The sequence below is a fragment of the Podarcis vaucheri genome, assembly GCF_965113315.1.
Source record: "Podarcis vaucheri genome assembly, chromosome: 9".
In the NCBI taxonomy this organism is placed as follows: Eukaryota; Metazoa; Chordata; class Lepidosauria; order Squamata; family Lacertidae; genus Podarcis; species Podarcis vaucheri.
Window position 1 is genome coordinate 2,453,881 of NC_138767.1, and position 17,924 is coordinate 2,471,804.

Sequence of the window (17,924 nt, forward strand, 5' to 3'; positions counted from 1 at the left end):
ATTTGACCCCAATGGCTTTGCCTCTCAACTTCTTTTTTACCAACTTCCTCATTTGGGGTAAAGTTGCCACTTCCCTCCCCCCCCCCATTTTGCAGGGGGTTGGACTTGATGATCCCTGGGTACCCCTCACCCCTCACCCCGCCGCCACCACCCAGCTCTACGACCCTCTGAACCCGGTGTACGTCCAGTCGCCCCTGCCAAAGGAGTCACCAGACCAAGCCAGCTTTGTCTGTCGATGTCGTTTAATTTCCGTGAAAGGAGCACACACACGCACACACACACACCCAGGCACGCACGCAGAGGCACACATCACATGGTTGACATTTGGTAAACAGTCTTCGAACACACACACACACACACACCCCCTTGCGAAAGAGAAGCCCCTGGTGGGGTTGGGTGCGTGGGACTCAGTGTGAGGTGGGGTGGGAGGACGGGCGGTCAGGGGGACGGCGGCGTGGGGGGCGTCCTTTTTGACACTTCTCTTCGTCGTCGTTATTATTAATTAATGAATGAAATATCGTTAATCATCTCTCTTCTTTAAGGGCTCGGCTTCTTGCTGGCTAGCGCACCACTGTCTTTCCTCTCCAGCCGTGTGTAAGGCTCAAAGGCGGAGGTGCCCAGTGCGTATCCGCCGGGGAGATCGTGGAGGGTCCCCAGCAAAGGGCCGCCAAAGCAAAGAGGGGCCGCCGGCAGCCGAGGGGACACCGAGGGGGCAGCCAGCGAGGGGACCTGCAAGCTGAAGGCCCCCGTCCCCGGAGGGCTGCCCCCGCCACCCAGGCCTGGCGAAGTGTTCCCTGACGCACCCATCGAGGACCCGTTTCCAGAGGGGTTGCCGACGGGGTTGGGGGCAGGGGAGAGCAGGCTGGGGGGCCCCCCGGGAACCGACAGGAGCCTCCCCTGCTCCAAGAGTCTCAGGATGTTGCAGGTGGCGAAGGACTCCGAGGTGGAAGTGGCGTGCTTCTCTGAGTCCCTGCTCTGGTCCTTTTTCTGCTTGGTGCGGCGGTTCTGGAACCAGACCTTGACCTGGGAAGGGGGAGAGAGAGAGAGGTGAGAGGAGGTCACACAGCAGCACCCATGTTGAATCCGGTCAACACTAGTCAGCTGGCAGGAGAGATAAGAGGCCATGGGCAGTTTTCGGTCAGGACACAACACATTGTTGGGATATTCCGTTCCACCTTAAGGACAGACATGTGGAATTGTTGTGTGTCACATGCCTGTTTACACTCCAGCACAGCTTGCTGGGAACTTCCGTTTGTGTATAGCTTTTTCTTTTGCCGCTTTGCTTTGGACACGAAGGAGATCAGACATGTTTCCTTTTGTCCTGCTGTACGCTGAATAAACTGCTTGCAAATATGCTCACACAGCCTCTCCTGCCACTTCTGTTTGCGCAGCGTTATCTCTGCTGAGTAGCGGGCCCTAGTTTCTGAAGCTGTGGGTCGCAGATGTTGCGCCAAGGACTGGAGATTGCCTGGCACACCGGCCGGTGGGCTGGAGCCAGCTGGGGGCCTTCCAATTGCCCCTGTTTCCTTGGTTGCTTGCCAACATACATGTCCCGGTTGGAGTCAGGCATAAGTCAGCAACGAAAACAATAAACCGCCCAAGGCCAGTGAAGCTAAACCTTTATTCAAGGAAACAACCACAGCTCAGTCCTTGTCGTCTCAGCAACACTTTTGCCACTCGGATGCTACTAGCCCAGAGATGGAAAGAAGAGTCTCTACCAGAGAGGAATGGCAGGCTAAGTTAATGGACTACGTCGAAATAGCAAAGCTGATTGGAAAACTCAGGAGCCAAGAGGGCAAAAACTTCAAAAAAGAATGGGGGGGGGGAATTATAATTTATTTAAGAGATCACTGCAAGCAGATGAAAACATTAGCAGGATTTTAATCTCACTTGTAATGTAACAAATACTATGGGAAATATGGTTGGATACAAAATATAGAATTCCATATTATGGAATAATATGCGGTTGTAAATATTGACGATAGGAGCAGCAAGCCAGCAGAGATAAGAACTCTTTGCAACAGAAGGGCAGATTAGAGGTCTGTTAGGGAAGATGGAGCCACTGGTGCTATCTCAAGGGGGCCCTTGAGAACCAGGCCCCCACAAAATGTTTGCTGTGGGTGCCCATGGGTTCCTGGCCTCCACTCCTTGCACCACCTCCATGGCCACCTTAAACTATTGCTATTTTAACTTTTCAGATGTCTTAAATTATTGCTTCCACTTTTTCCTGTTTATAATTTTATTGTTTTATCCTTTTTGCGAACCACTTTGAAGTGGTGGCGGCGGTTGTTTTTGCAATCAAGAAGCGTATAAAGTTCAACGAAACAAGTCCAGGTATGTATTTTAGGGCCCTGTTTTGTGAAGTATTCTCTGCATTTCCCTCATGCTTTTTGAAACTCTTGTCTAGTGTGATCTCTCACTGCCTCTGTTAATCTAGCCAGTTCAATATACTCTAACAGTTTGTCTTGCCATTCCTTTTTTGCTGGCACAGTTTCTTTTTCCCACTTTTTAGCAATTAGGATCCTTGCCGCTCCTGTCTGCAGGAGACTTTGTGGATATTATAATTAGAAAAATCTTAATAATTACTCATAAAGGAAACAGCTTATAAGAAGTAAATAAGGAGGCCAGATACAGGATAAAGGAAGTCTTTTATTTGGTTGTTTATATTGTTGTATGTTATGCTCATTGTATGTTATGTTCACGTTTATTGAGGGTGGATTTCTGTATTGGGGGGTTTATGTTATGTTGTAAATAAAATTACCAATAAAATTTATAAATAATAAAAAAGAAGAAAATTCAACAATTAAGTAAATCTCCATGAAACTGGGGGTTTGCGTTCCATGTACCAGGCCTTCCGGATACAGAGCATCCAGCAGCCCGACGAGTGAGTGGCAAAATCACTGTTGCTTCTGGGATTTGCGATGCTATAAATAGGGCTTGGGCGGCACTAATCTGAGTGAGTCAACGAGGTCTAAAGAGGATTGTAAGAGACTCCAGAAAGGGTGAGTGATGGCGGAGGAGAAGAGAGGCAGGTGCCAAGGAAGATGCTCTAAAGACTCGACTTGTGTTTCAAATGGACTGGGCCACACAAACAGACTCTGAGGAGAAGAGGGAAAGCCCACCACTTGGACAGCACAAGAGTGGCTAAGTGGAGATTTCTGTCAAGTGCCAACCGGCCTGAGAGAGCAGGAGGAAATCAGGGCATGATGCTGAACACCAAACAGACTTCCTTTCATCAGTCCTGATCTTCCAACATTCAACTTCATGGGATGTCTGCGGGTTCAGATGTTATTAAAGAGGGAGAAAACACTTTCCCCTATGCATAGGGCCTCTAAGGTTTCAGGCAGGGGACATTCCCAGCCCCAACTGAAGATGGGAAGAGCCATGGCTCAGTGTCAGAGCCTCTCCCTTGAAGGAAGGATCTCCTGGGTTCAAACCCAGGTGGGGCTAGGAGAAAACCTGAAAAGCTTCTGCCAATCACTGTGGACGATCCTGATGGACCAATGGTCTGAATGAGTACAAGGCAGCTTTTTCCACTCCCATGACTGAACCATGACTGAACCTTCTGAATTTCACACTGAATTATGGCCCTTCCCCAATGAGATTCCTTGATGAGACCGGTACGTTTCTTCCTATATACATAAAAACGTAAGGCGGTCATCACGCAGCCCCCATTGGAGGATTTGCAGTGCTGAGTCACAATCCTAGATTTGCATGAGAGTGCAGCCCCTATTGGTGGGTTGGTAACGCCACACCACAATCCCGGATTTGCATGTAGAAAGGGGATTGGGAAGAGGAAAAGTCAGCTTGGCAGTTGTGTGGGGTGAGAAGGGGAAGCTCGCAGCAGTTCTCAACCTGTGGGTGCCCAGATGTTGTTGGACTACAACTCCCTTCATCCCTAGTGAGCAAGGCCAGAGCTCAGGGATGATGGGAGTTGTAGTCCAACAACATCTGGGGACCCACTGGTGGAGAACTGCTGCCTAGGGGGTTAGATACATGGGAGAGAGAAATGGTGGGGAGGTTGGTGAGTGGCGCAGTCAGGATGAACCAAAGGCCATACGAAGAGGCCTGCTGGATTAGGCCAATTGCCCATCTGGTCCAACATCCTGTTCTCTGGGAGCGGCCGCCGAGACCACATAACACCGATCTTGAAAGACCTACAGTGGCTCCCAGTACATTTCCGAGCACAATTCAAAGTGTTGGTGCTGACCTTTAAAGCCCCAAACGGCCTCGGTCCAGTATACCTGAAGGAGCGTCTCCATCCCCATCATTCTGCCCGGACACTGAGGTCCAGCTCCGACGGCCTTCTGGCGGTTCCCTCACTGCGAGAAGCCAAGTTACAAGGAACCAAGCAGAGGGCCTTCTCAGTAGTGGCACCCGCCCTGTGGAACGCCCTCCCACCAGATGTCAAAGAGAAAAATAACTATCAAACTTTTATAATATAATAATAATTATATTATAAACAGGCAGCCCTGTTTAGGGAAGCTTTTAATGTTTAATAGGTTATTGTATTTTAGTGTTTTGTTTTAAGCCGCCCAGAGTGGCTGGGGAAACCCAGCCAGATGGGCGGGGTATATATTATTATTATTATTATTATTATTATTATTATTATTCTCACAGCAGCCAACCAGATCCCTACCGGAAGCCTGCAAACATGACCTGAACTCAACAGCAACTTTCAAACTTAATTTCCTGGATTAAAGGGCATCTGACCCATCCATGGAGAACCTCTTACCCCTGGAGTAGACTTCACATGCAAGGAATCACACCATTTCGCCTGGCAGCTAATCCGCAGCCCTTTATTTCTGACTCCAGGCCACCAACCTGGCGACTCTTGAGAATCAAGCCTGGGAATTGAAACATTCTTGCCTGCCCTTGGCTGTTGCGGGAGACCACAGGAGAAGAGAGCGCTCTGGTGCGTTCCCCACAGGCTTCTGGTGGTGGGCCACTGTGAGAACAGGATGCTGGACTTGATGTGTCCCCAATGGCCTGATCCAAGGGGCTCTCTTTTTCTGTTCTTCCCAGCATGAGCTGGGCGGTTTGGCTTCTACACTGCTGGCGACGGCTTCTGTTCCTGCCTCCTTGGCTCTCTCTCAACACATTTGGTGGCCTCACGCCGCCCATCGCCTCTCGCCCGAAGAAAGGAAAACACATTTGGCGTTCTGGGCATCACCTGGGGGCCCCGATTGGGCAGGGAGGGAGAAAGCCACCTGCAGCTCATTGTCTTAAGGCAGACCAAGGCAGAGGCTGCCAGCTCCTGTCTGGTGTTTCTCCTTTTTTGTTGTCGTCGCAATGACAAAAGCAGGATCCGGAGACATTTGTTTTATTTTGTAGAAAGGGTCTTGTCAGAGTGAGAAGACTTAATTAGGCATCCGGGGGAACTGGAGAGAAAGGCTGGGCGTATAATTATTTCCATCAGCAGCCCAGCTCTGAATCTCCCCCCTTTCACCCTACTTTCCCCATCCCCTCAATTAACTGGGCCTGGGTGGAGGAATAAAACCACATCAGCCATCGTGGGAGGGGGGAGGAGATTGAGCTGGGGGCGCTCTGAAATGACCCCCATCGCACAAATAATACACACACAGAGGGAGAGGCAGCCCTAGCGCATTTTCTCCCGGCTTCGGGAGAAACAAAAGCTGGAACTGCAACCCCAAACAGCGTTAGCCGTAATTGCAAGGCTCCCAAGCATTCATTGATCGGCATGTGAAAAGGCCGGTTTGTGTGAGCAGAGGCGTTCAAAGGAAGTGTTTGCTCAAGCCCCGGATCTGGTGGGGAGGGGGCACAGGCGTTGCACCTTGGGCTGGGATCCGAGTTCAAGGACAGCTAGCCCTCTCCGCAATTCCCCACCACAGAGATACAGACAGACAGAGGCAGGTTCTGGGAAACTGGGCTTCCAGGTCAAAGGTTGAGGTAGGCTTATCTGTCCATAGGAGAGTCGCTCCTTGGTCATTTTGCTTGTCCTTTTCTTTTTCTTTTCTTTTTTTGGAGAGGAATTTTAATCAGTTTCCTCTAGCAAAATTCATCAAGAGGAAGACACTAGCCAAAATCAACATATTAACATCTTGAGACTGTTTGGAACAATCTAGAAGCGCCCTTACTATGAAATTGTAATAATTAATAATTAGTCAAACCTTCGTTTCAGAATCCCCCGCTCACTTTAATCCCTCAGCTACCTTGCTTCAGTATTTAAATAATGTCAGTATATGTGTCCCAGAGTAGAGAGACTATGGAATTTACAGCTATGAGTACAATGTGCAATGTTGAAATAAAACTTTAATAAATTACCAGGCAAGTTCTTAAAGAAATGGGAGTGCCTGATCATCTCATCTGTCTCCTGAGACATCTCTATGTGGGACAAGAAGCTACAGTTAGAACTGGATATGGAACAACTGATTGGTTCAACATTGGGAAAGGAGTACAACAAGGCTGTATATTGTCTCCCTGCTTATTTAACTTATATGCGGAATTCATCATGCGAAAGGCTGGGCTGGATGAATCCCAAGCCGGAATTAAGATTGTCGGAAGAAATATCAACAACCTCAGATATGCAGATGACACAACCTTGATGGCAGAAAGAGGAATTAAAGAACCTTTTAATGAGGGTGAAAGAGGAGAGCACAAAATATGGTCTGAAGCTCAACATCAAAAAAACGAAGATCATGGCCACTGGGCCCATCACCTCCTGGCAAATAGAAGGGGAAGAAATGGGGGCAGTGAGAGATTTTACTTTCTTGGGCTCCATGATCACTGCAGATGGTGACAGCAGTCACGAAATTAAAAGACGCCTGCTCCTTGGGAGAAAGGCGATGGCAAACCTTGACAGCATCTTAAAAAGCAGAGACATCACCTTGCCAACAAAGGTCCGTATAGTTAAAGCCATGGTTTTCCCAGTAGTGATGTATGGAAGTGAGAGCTGGACCATAAAGAAGGCTGATCGCCCAAGAATTGATGCTTTTGAATTCTGGTGCTGGAGGAGACTCTTGAGAGTCCCATGGACTGCAAGAAGACCAAACCTCTCCATTCTGAAGGAAACCAGCCCTGAGTGCTCCCTGGAAGGACAGATCCTGAAGCTGAGGCTCCAAGACTTTGGCCACCTCATGAGAAGAGAAGACTCCCTGGAAAAGACCCTGATGTTGGGAAAGATGGAGGGCACAAGGAGAAGGGGACGACAGAGGACGGGATGGTTGGACAGTGTTCTTGATGCTACTAACATGAGTTTGACCAAACTGCGGGAGGCAGTGGAAGACAGGAGTGCCTGGCATGCTCTGGTCCAGGGGGTCACGAAGAGTCGGACAAGACTAAATGACTAAACAACAGCAAACTACCAGGCTAACAAATATCCATATATTAAATCAATCCAGTGATAGATACAGGATGTGCCCCGGGGTCATGATAACAAACAAGAGGCTATTTACGAGACACAAGAGGGAAGGAGATGCAATCAGATGCCAAAGGTGTTTTCTCCACAATAGGCCACATACAGGAAGCCATCCTCATCCTTCTCCTTCTCGTAAAGCTATCCCATTGTCAGGCTGGATTGCGGGACAGTCTACAAAAAGGAATATTGCCTTCTCAGACGGCAGCTGAATCCTCTTCCGGATGATCCCCATAAACTGCGCCACAGTTATGTCAGATGGAACCAGGTACGTACTTCCGCTTGTCAGTGTCCACAATCTGAGAGCCCAAGACCTTTTCAACAATCACCGGGACGCAGTCAGGGTACTTGGTCCGGATCCTGGTGGACTCCACGCAGCGGTGCTCCAGGGGTGGTCCTTGAACATCCACTTCATGGCGCCAGTGCGGACGGGCGGGGGAAGGAAGGGAGGGGCCGGCCTGTCAGTCTTCCTCTTGGTCCATCAGGCCCGTAGTGCCACCGTCACAACAACAACCTCGCTTGTCCTTTTCTGAACTTTTTCTAACGCTCCAGTATTTTGGAATTCACCTTTTCCACAGCTGCAATACACTGGGTCGACGTTTTCGCTGAGCTGTCCACTCAGACCCCAAGGTTCCTTTCCTGGTCAGTCACTGCCAGCTCAGACATGATCAGTGTCTATTTGAGATAATAGGGGTGTTTGTCCTGTTGGGAACTTTCTTCCCAATTGAACCACATTTGCCCTTTTAATGCCCTTTCACCCACTTGGGAGAGATCCTTTCGGAGCCCCTTGCAGTCCCTTTTCTCTTCTTACCACCTTGAACAATTTGGGGGTCATCAGCAAGCCTGGCCACCTCACAGCTCACCCCTGACTCCAGGGTCATTCATGAGCAAGTTAACAGTTCCAGTTCAGGCCCCTTGAGAGACCCCACTTCTTACACCACTGTTGCACTCAGGTGCTCCTCGTGGGCTTCCCATAGGTATCTGGCCTGATCCAGCAGGGCTGTGAGTACTGTCCATTTATCCCTAGGGTCCCCATTCATCATGCATTCATGTTTATTTGTGCTCATGATGAGCTCAGGGTGGTTTAGGGTTGCCAGGTCTGGAGCAGCCCAGACCCCGAGATTTCAGGGCCCAAACCTGAAGCCTGGTGATATTACAGGAGGAGACCTCTGGAGATGGAGGTTAATTGGGAGAGGGGAACAAAGGAGGGCAGAACCCAGAATGCCTATCCTATAATTTGCAGCCGGCTCCTCCTCTTCAATTAAATAAAAGGGGGAAGTGGCGCGGTGCTGAGAGTCAACTGCTTCTTCCGTGGAGCGAAGCCGCACAGCTGTTGCCGGAGAGCGCTGCCTTTTTCCTGGGACAATTTGGCTTCTAAAACAATCACCCGTGAGTACTTAAATTTCGGACAATTGGACTCTAAATAAGGACTTGCGTGCAGAAAGGAAAATTGGACTTAAAAGTTTATTTCAATTTGGCACTGAAACGGGAAGGTCTAAACAGGAAGTCAGCCTTCCGTTTCTTTGTAGATAGATTAAAGCAAAGACATGGCAAACTAGAGCCCAGAAAATCGCTTGTAAAGGATTAACTTTCATCATTTAAGATTGTTGAACCCCCTTTGGAAGCAGGAGAAGAGGGGGGATTTTTTTCTGGACTGTTTAAACCTGCAGAAGTGAGTGTAAAGCAAAGTAACTTTCCACCGTCTTGATCCTGGAGTGGGGTGTCAGGACTGACGTTTTTTGAAGCTCATTGACCAGAGACAAACGTTTTTGACAGATAGCTAAAAGAAGAGAAGCATAGTGATTCCATTGTTCCCCTTCGCATTTTAAAGAAACAATTATTGACAAAATATCTGAAAAAGGAAACTTTGTTGTTAGATTTGTCTTTAAAAGAAAAGAACAAATAGACGTTTTTCCCCTAGAGGGAACCTGTGAAACTGTAACTAATTCTGAATCAGGGAGCTTGCAGCTGCTACAGATTACGATGGTGGGAATAGACTTCTGACCTTGCAGGACAATGTATTCAGAAGCTCTGCTGTGTGCTCTCTGTAAAACAAGTGCCCTACTGGAACAGCTACATGAAAAGACGGACTTGATGACAGATGCGATCAAAAATTTTGAACAGGCAGTGGGAAATTATATGGAGCCCACTCAGGAATTAAATCAGGAGTGTGCCCTGACAGAACAGATGAGGGAAGAGGATGTTGCTGAATCTTGGGCGCCAGAGATGGAGGGAGCTGTGGCCCAGCAGGAACATGAGCTCTTGGATTTGACAAATGAACTTGGAAAAAGCCAGATCTGGAAAGATAAAGTTTGGTTTGGTTTGGAAATGGGGGGTTGGATAGACCCCCCTATGCAGGGATGTTTGTACTTTTCAAGTCTGGCAATGGGCCGTGAGATGTTTGGGGTTGTGGGGGCTCTTAATTTTGGAGAGATTTTGAAACATGTTCTTAAATACCACATGGAGTTTAGTGTGGACTATGGAAAAGGGGCTGATTTGTCGAGAAGGGTCAAAAACATTGCTAAGCTGGAGTTCCCATGAGTGAAAGGAGCAGGAGACAAAGGAAAATACAGTTATAAATATGAAGAAGAGCCGCGGAAGGGACATGGAAGGGACTTAAGGACCTCGGATATAAGATTACCAGGTTAATGCGCTAGATTGATGAGATAAAAAGGACTGACAAAACCCGGGACCAGGAGGAAGAGACGCTGGATGAAGATTGGATTGTTTTTTTATTTCTTTTTTATTATTAGGATTGTTTTATAAAATTAATGAATGTTAGAAAAATGTTGGAACGAAATTATTTGGCTTTAGCAAAAATGTTTAAAGAATTATGTAAGAATATTATGGTTATGAGAAGTTGGTAAAAATAAGATTTAAATTTTAGGCATTAAGGTTTTTTATAGCAAGATAAGTTTAAAATAGATTAAGGTAATGTAATAACAGTATATTATGAAATATGGAAAGGATTTGCTGCGACAATCAATAACTAGGATACAAAAAAAGGGAGGAGGAGGAGGTCAAAGAAAGAAGGTAATGACAGTTAAGGATTTGAGAATATTGGATTTGTTCTTAAATGCTTGTGGTATATTATTGTCTTTTGATTGTGTTGTGCTATTTTTTGATTTTGATTTTTATTAATTTGTATTGTTTGATGTGGTTTGTTTTTTCTTTGTTTTTTCTTTCTCTTTTTCTACCTTGTTTTCTTTTATAATTCTAAATTTTTTTCCAATAAATATCATTAAAAAAAATACATTCTCACCCACCCAGACGTCCTGTAACCCTAGGCTGGTTATACGCAACATCATATTCAATATGTTTGTGACTGCAAACATTTCAGAGTGGTCGTCGTACTGCTTTGTTTCCAATCAACTCATTTCTCTTAACTTGCTGCCGAAAACCCATAACCTTTTCTACCATAAATGTTCCAGCTTATTTTTTTGCTGCGCTACAGTGCAAAAGAGCCCCTCCAGGAGGCAACAGCACAATAACCTTGGGGGAGTGTCACAGAGCAACTAATAAAGTGGAATGTAGTGTGGATGAGTCAGTATTAATCCACCACTACGGCATTTTTCCCCTTCATGGATCACTGCCTTGCCGTGGCGAAGGGGCTTGAAGAACTCAGAGAAGCTATGAACTACGCCGAGCAGGGCACACAAGATGAACAGGTCATAGTGGAGAGTTTTGACCAAACGTGATCCACCTGGAGTAGGAATCGGCAAGCCACTCCAGTATCCCTGCCAAGAAAACTCCATGGACAAAGACAACAGGCATATAAAAGTTATGACACTGGAAGATGAGCCCCTCAGGTCGGAAGGTGTCCAACATGCTACTGGGGAAGAGCGGAGGACAAGTACAAGTAGATCCAGAGCTGATGAAGCGGCTGGGCCAAAGCCGAAAGGACGCTCAGTTGTGGATATGCATGGAAGCGAAAGGAAAGTCCAATGCTGTAAAGAAAAATATTGCATAGGAACCTGGAATGTAAGAACCATGAACCTGGGTAAGTTGGATGTGGTCAAAAATGAGATGGCAAGAATAAATATTGACATCCTGGGCATCAGTGAGCTAAAATGGACGGGAATGGGCGAATTCAGTTCGGATGACTACCATATCTACTACTGTGGGCAAGAAACCCGTAAGAGAAATGGAGTGGCCCTCATAGTCAACAAAAGAGTGGCGAAAGCTGTACTGGGATGCAGTCTCAAAAATGATAGAATGATCTCGATACGAATCCAAGGCAGACCTTTTAACATCACAGTAATCCAAGTTTATGCACCAACTACTGGTGCTGAAGAAACTGAAATTGACCAGTTCTATGAAGACTTACAAAACCTTATCGAAGTGACACCAAAGAAGGATGTTCTTCTCATTATAGGGGATTGGAATGCTAAAGTAGGGAATCAAGAGATAAAAGGAACAACTGGCAAGTTTGGCCTTGGAGATCAAAACGAAGCAGGGCAAAGGCTAATAGAGTTCTGTCAAGAGAACAAGCTGGTCATCACAAACACGCTTTTCCAACAACACAAGAGACGACTCTACACATGGACATCCCCAGATGGGCAACATCGAAATCAGATTGATTATATTCTCTGCAGCCAAAGATGGAGAAGCTCTATACAGTCAGCAAAAACAAGACCTGGAGCTGACTGTGGCTCAGATCATCAGCTCCTTATAGCAAAATTCAAGCTTAAACTGAAGAAAGTAGGAAAAACCACTGGACAGGTAAGATACAATCTAAACCAAATCCCTTATGAATACACAGTGGAAGTGAGGAACAGGTTTAAGGATTTAGATTTGCTGGACAGAGTGCCTGAAGAACTATGGATGGAGGCTCGCAACATTATACAGGAGGCAGCAACTAAAACCATCCCAATGAAAAAGAAATGCAAGAAAGCAAAGTGGCTGTCCAACGAGGCCTTACAAATAGCGGAGGAGAGAAGGCAAGCAAAATGCGAGGGAGATAGTGAAAGATACAGGAAATTGAATGCAGATTTCCAAAGAACAGCAAGGAGAGACAAGAAGGCCTTCTTAAACGAGCAATGCAAAGAAATAGAGGAAAGCAACAGAATGGGAAGAACCAGAGATCTGTTCAAGAAAATCGGAAATATGAAAGGAACATTTCGTACAAAGATTACCATAATAAAGGACAAAAGTGGTAAAGATCTAACTGAAGCAGAAGACATCAAGAAGAGGTGGCAAGAATACACAGAGGAATTATACCAGAAAGATATGGATGTCTCGTACACCCCAGGTAGTGTGGTTGCTGACCTTGAGCCAGACATCCTGGAGAGTGAAGTCAAATGGGCCTTAGAAAGCACTGCAAATAACAAGGCCAGTGGAAGTGATGGTATTCCAGCTGAACTGTTTAAAATTTTAAAAGATGATGCTGTTAAGGTGCTACACTCAATATGCCAGCAAGTTTGGAAAACTCAGCAGTGGCCAGAGGATTGGAGAAGATCAGTCTACATTCCAATCCCAAAGAAAGGCAGTGCCAAAGAATGCTCCAACTACCGCACAATTTCACTCATTTCACATGCTAGCAAGGTTATGCTTAAAATTCTACAAGGAAGGCTCAAGCAGTATGTGGACCGAGAACTCCCAGAAGTGCAAGCTGGATTTAGAAGAGGCAGAGGAACCAGAGACCAAATTGCAAACATGCGCTGGATTATGGAGAAAGCCAGAGAGTTCCAGAAAGACATCTACTTCTGCTTCATTGACTATGCAAAAGCCTTTGACTGTGTTGACCACAGCAAACTATGGCAAGTTCTTAAAGAAATGGGAGTGCCTGATCACCTCATCTGTCTCCTGCGAAATCTCTATGTGGGACAAGAAGCTACAGTTAGAACTGGACATGGAACAACTGATTGGTTCCAAATTGGGAAAGGAGTACGGCAAGGCTGTATATTGTCTCCCTGCTTATTTAACTTATATGCAGAATTCATCATGCGAAAGGCTGGGCTGGATGAATCCCAAGCCGGAATTAAGATTGCCGGAAGAAATATCAACAACCTCAGATATGCAGATGACACAACCTTGATGGCAGAAAGTGAAGAGGAATTAAAGAACCTTTTAATGAGGGTGAAAGAGGAGAGCGCAAAATATGGTCTGAAGCTCAACATCAAAAAAACGAAGATCATGGCCACTGGGCCCATCACCTCCTGGCAAATAGATGGGGAAGAAATGGAGGCAGTGAGAGATTTTACTTTCTTGGGCTCCATGATCAGTGCAGATGGTGACAGCAGTCACGAAATTAAAAGACGCCTGCTCCTTGGGAGAAAGGCGATGGCAAACCTAGACAACATCTTAAAAAGCAGAGACATCACCTTGCCAACAAAGGTCCGTATAGTAAAAGCCATGGTTTTCCCAGTAGTGATGTATGGAAGTGAGAGCTGGACCATAAAGAAGGCTGATCGCCGAAGAATTGATGCTTTTGAATTATGGTGCTGGAGGAGACTCTTGAGAGTCCCATGGACTGCAAGAAGATCAAACCTCTCCATTCTGAAGGAAATCAGCCCTGAGTGCTCACTGGAAGGACAGATCGTGAAGCTGAGGCTCCAATACTTTGGCCACCTCATGAGAAGAGAAGACTCCCTGGAAAAGACCCTGATGTTGGGAAAGATGGAGGGCACAAGGAGAAGGGGACGACAGAGAATGAGATGGTTGGATGGTGTTCTTGAAGCTACTAGCATGAGTTTGATCAAACTGCGGGAGGCAGTGGAGGACAGAAGTGCCTGGCGTGCTCTGGTCCATGGGGTCACGAAGAGTCGGACACGACTAAACGACTAAATAACAACAACGGCATTTTTATTACTGCATCCATGACATATTGCAGAATATATCCCCCACTCCCGCAGCAAAAAAAAGAAGAAAAAGAAAAGGGGGGGAGAGAGGTCCTGCAATCTGGAGATGCCCAAATTCTCTTCCTCCTGATCCTCAACCAGTTACTGGCCCATAAGCCGTTCTTATCCCATGTTCCAACGAGGCTTGGCTTATATTCTTATGATCAGAACGTCCAAAACCTGCCACACGTTCCTACGCAGACGCCCATCGAGTCACATGAAATCTGCAAGTAGATCTGTACCTGCCTGCTATTGGGCTCTCATCTACATAAAGATGCTTTAAGAAGCTGCACGTTTCCCACACATGACGAAGCAGCAAAATTCCTGCTTGTTCAGGGAGACGGTCTGAGTGCAGATTTCAGAGCAATTCCTGCATGAAAGCCTTTCCCACATTGCGGGAGTTTTGCCATCTATGAAGCCACGGGGTGTGTGAAAGATGCAAAGTGTCATTCCATCATCTCTGTTGCTCATGGTAATGAATTGTTAATCGCTATTATTGCGATTAATTTTTAACAGAGCAGACTTCGTTATGCAGCTATAAATAAAATAAGCTGCTCCGACATCATAAGAACGTGACTTCTGCCAGCTTGGGGCTGCTCAGCTGACTAGAGTCACATTCTGCCTGGAAGCATCTCTCCAGGGCCACCTTCTCCATCATCCTTTGAAGAGTCAGCATGGTATAGTGGTTAGCGTTGCGGACTAGCACCTGGGAGACCAGGGTTCAAATCCCCTCTTGGCTGTGAAGCTCACATGGTGACCTTTGGCCTGTCACGCCTCTCAGCCTAACTTACCTGGCAGGGTTGTTGTGGGGGTTAAATAAGGAGGGATAATAATAATAATAATAATAATAATAATAATAATAATAATTTATTTGTACCCCGCCCATCTGGTTGGGTTTCCCCAGCCACTCTGGGCGGCTTCCAACAAAAAATTGAAATGTCATACATTAAAAACTTCCCTTCAGATGTCTTCTAAAAGTCTGGTAGTTGTTATTCTCTTTGACATCTGGTGGGAGGGCGGTTCCTCAGGGCGGGTGCCACCACCAAGAAGGCCCTCTGCCATGGCTTTTTGCAGGGAGGGAACCACCAGAAGGCCCTCGGCGCTGGACCTCAGTGTCCGGGCTGAACGATGGGGGTGGAAACATACTGGGAGGGAGAGAACCATGTGTGCCGCCTTCAGCTCCTTGGGGGGAAAACTGGCGTGTGAATAAGCAATCAACAAAAATAAATCCCTGGTTCTGCCAGGGATGCAGCTGAGGACTTACTACATGCAAAAATGCAGGGGGCAGTTCCTACCATTAGGCAGAGTGACCCAACTGCCTCAGGCACCAAAGGCTGGGAGTCTCTTCCTCCTGAGCTCTCTGACCAGACCCTTTTGTTGGAGAAGGTAGCTGTACCTTGTCCTCTACCCTGCTGGTCTCCCTAGGGTGCAGCCCAGGGCCCCATTGCTTGTACTGAACTACGGTAGGATTCACTACGCTTTGTAGAACGGGTGGCTCTAAGTCAGGGGTCAGCAAACTTTTTCAGCTGTGGGCCGGTCCATCATCCCTCAGAACATGCGGTGGACTGGACTATATTTTTTTTGGGGGGGGGATAAGCAAATTCCTATGCCCCACAAATAACCAGAGATGCATTTTAAATAAAAGGACACATTCTACTCATGTAAAAACATGCTGATTTCTGGACAGTCTTCGGGCTGGATTGAGAAGGCGATTGGGCCGGATCCGGCCCCCGGGCCTTTGGTTCCCTACCCCTGCTCTAAGTGTTCGACTGTCCTCAGACAGCAAAACATCTTGCAAATGTGTTTGGTGCCACAGTGAGATGGGGCCTTTTGCTTCTTCCTCAAAGTGATAAAGGGGATGGAGAACAAGCCTTACGTTTAAGGGCATTGAGGGTGTTTAGCCTGGGGGAAGAGAAGACTGTGGGGTGATGAGAACCACCTTCAAATATCTGAAGGGCTCTCACACGGGAAATGGAGCAAGCTTGTTTTCTGCTGCTCCCAAGGCGACAACCTGAACCAACCGAGCCCAATTCAAAGTGTTGGTGTTGACCTTTAAAGCCCTAAACGGCCTCGGTCCTGCATACCTGAAGGAGCGTCTCCACCCCCATCGTTCAGCCCGGACACTGAGGTCCAGCCATAGCTTCCCTTTCTTTGCAGGAAATTCCCTTATTCCCGCTGCTATCCCAGATTGTTAGATATCCCGTAGACTGTCTCTGGGACAGGTGAGGCTGCTGATCCCTTATTTTCAAATCTGAAAGTTGACAGCTATGGGTCCAGCTCCGAGGGCCTTCTGGCAGTTCCCTCATTGCGAGAAGTGAGGTTACAGGGAACCTGACAGAGGGCCTTCTCGGTGGTGGCGCCCGCCCTGTGGAACGCCCTCCCATCAGATGTCAAGGAAATAAGCAGCTATCTTATTTTTAAAAGACATCTGAAGGCAGCCTTGTTTAGGGAAGTTTTTAATATTTAACGCTGTATTGTTTTTAACATTCGATTAGGAGCTGCCCAGAGTGGCTGGGGAAACTCAGCCAGATGGGCAGGGTATAAATAATAAATTATTATTATTATCATTATGGATGCAAATGACAAGAAAGGAGATTCTGACTGAACATTGGGGGGGCGGGGAGCTTGTTTGACAGTGGAATGGACTCCCTCGGAAAGTAATGGACTCTTCTTCATTTGGAAACAGAAGTTGGATGGCCATAAGTCAGGGATTGCTTAGCTGTGGTCCCTGCATTGCAGGGGCTGGACTAGATGACCTTTGGTGCTCCCTTCCAACTCTACAATTGTAGGATTCCGAGTATTTCGCAAGATCCAGAAGCTCATTTGCTTCTGGGCACTACAGGACTCAGCCCTCAGGGCATGCTTCCAGTGCTAGGGGCTTGGGACACTCAAAAAGATGCTTTTTATACAGCATCTCTGTGACCGAACAGAATTCCCCTCCCCCTGGTCTCTCCCAAGTCCTCTCTCAACTCTCTAACCATTACACCACACAGCCACATGACTCTAGTTTCCTGCCTGGGGTGACTCATGCTGAGTGTCTTGTGGGTACTGATGCAGTCAAAGCGGCATCTGTTGCTTGCTAAAGCTCAAAATAAGCCAAAAGAGTCCCATTGTGTCATGAAAGCTGAGAGAGAGAGAGAGTGTGTGTGTTATGTACTAAGCTTGGATCCTAGAACAATAGGCAAGCAGGATCCTAGAATGCAACAACTGATTGGCCTGCAGGAAAAGACCAACCAGGCTTTAGGAGGAAAGCAGAATCAGCCAATCAGACGGGACTCATTGTGTAAACAATGTATATTAGAGAGGCTCCACCTCTCTTTCAAATCAGAACCAGTGAAGGCGGTGAAGGTCCTGTGTGAGTGTCTGGAGGCAGTTGGAGGATGGATGGCAGCTAACAGATTGAGGTTGAATCCTGACAAGACAGAAGGACTGTTTTTTTGGGACAGGGGGCGGGCGGGTGTGGGGGATTCCCTGGTCCTGAATGGGGTTACTGTGCTCCTGAAGGACCAGGTGCGCAGCCTGGGAGTCATTTTGGACTCACAGCTGTCCATGGAGGTAGAAGTTAATTCTGTGTCCAGGGCAGCTGTCTACCAGATCGATCTAGTACGCCGGCTGAGACTCTCCCTGCCCGTGGACTGTATCGCCAGAGTGGTGCATGCTCTAGTTATCTCCCGCTTGGACTACTGCAATGCGCTCTGCGTGGGGCTACC

The 17,924-nt window shown here is 47.1% G+C and overlaps 1 protein-coding gene and 1 pseudogene across 2 annotated transcripts in view; both read right to left on the reverse strand.

Annotated features, from left to right (window-relative positions):
- Positions 1 to 224: 224 nt before the first annotated feature.
- The window catches only part of VAX2 (ventral anterior homeobox 2), a 62,637-nt gene continuing 44,937 nt past the window's right edge, over positions 225 to 17,924 (reverse strand). Inside the window, exon 3 of the mRNA XM_082236631.1 lies at positions 225 to 1,023. Coding sequence (XP_082092757.1) covers positions 538 to 1,023 — 486 coding nt within the window. The 3' untranslated portion in view covers positions 225 to 537. The remainder of the gene's footprint in view (positions 1,024 to 17,924) is intronic.
- Positions 7,336 to 7,883, reverse strand: LOC309540122 (gamma-aminobutyric acid receptor-associated protein-like 2 pseudogene; annotated as a pseudogene). Its single transcript has one exon. The product of its transcript is annotated as a gamma-aminobutyric acid receptor-associated protein-like 2 pseudogene (transcript).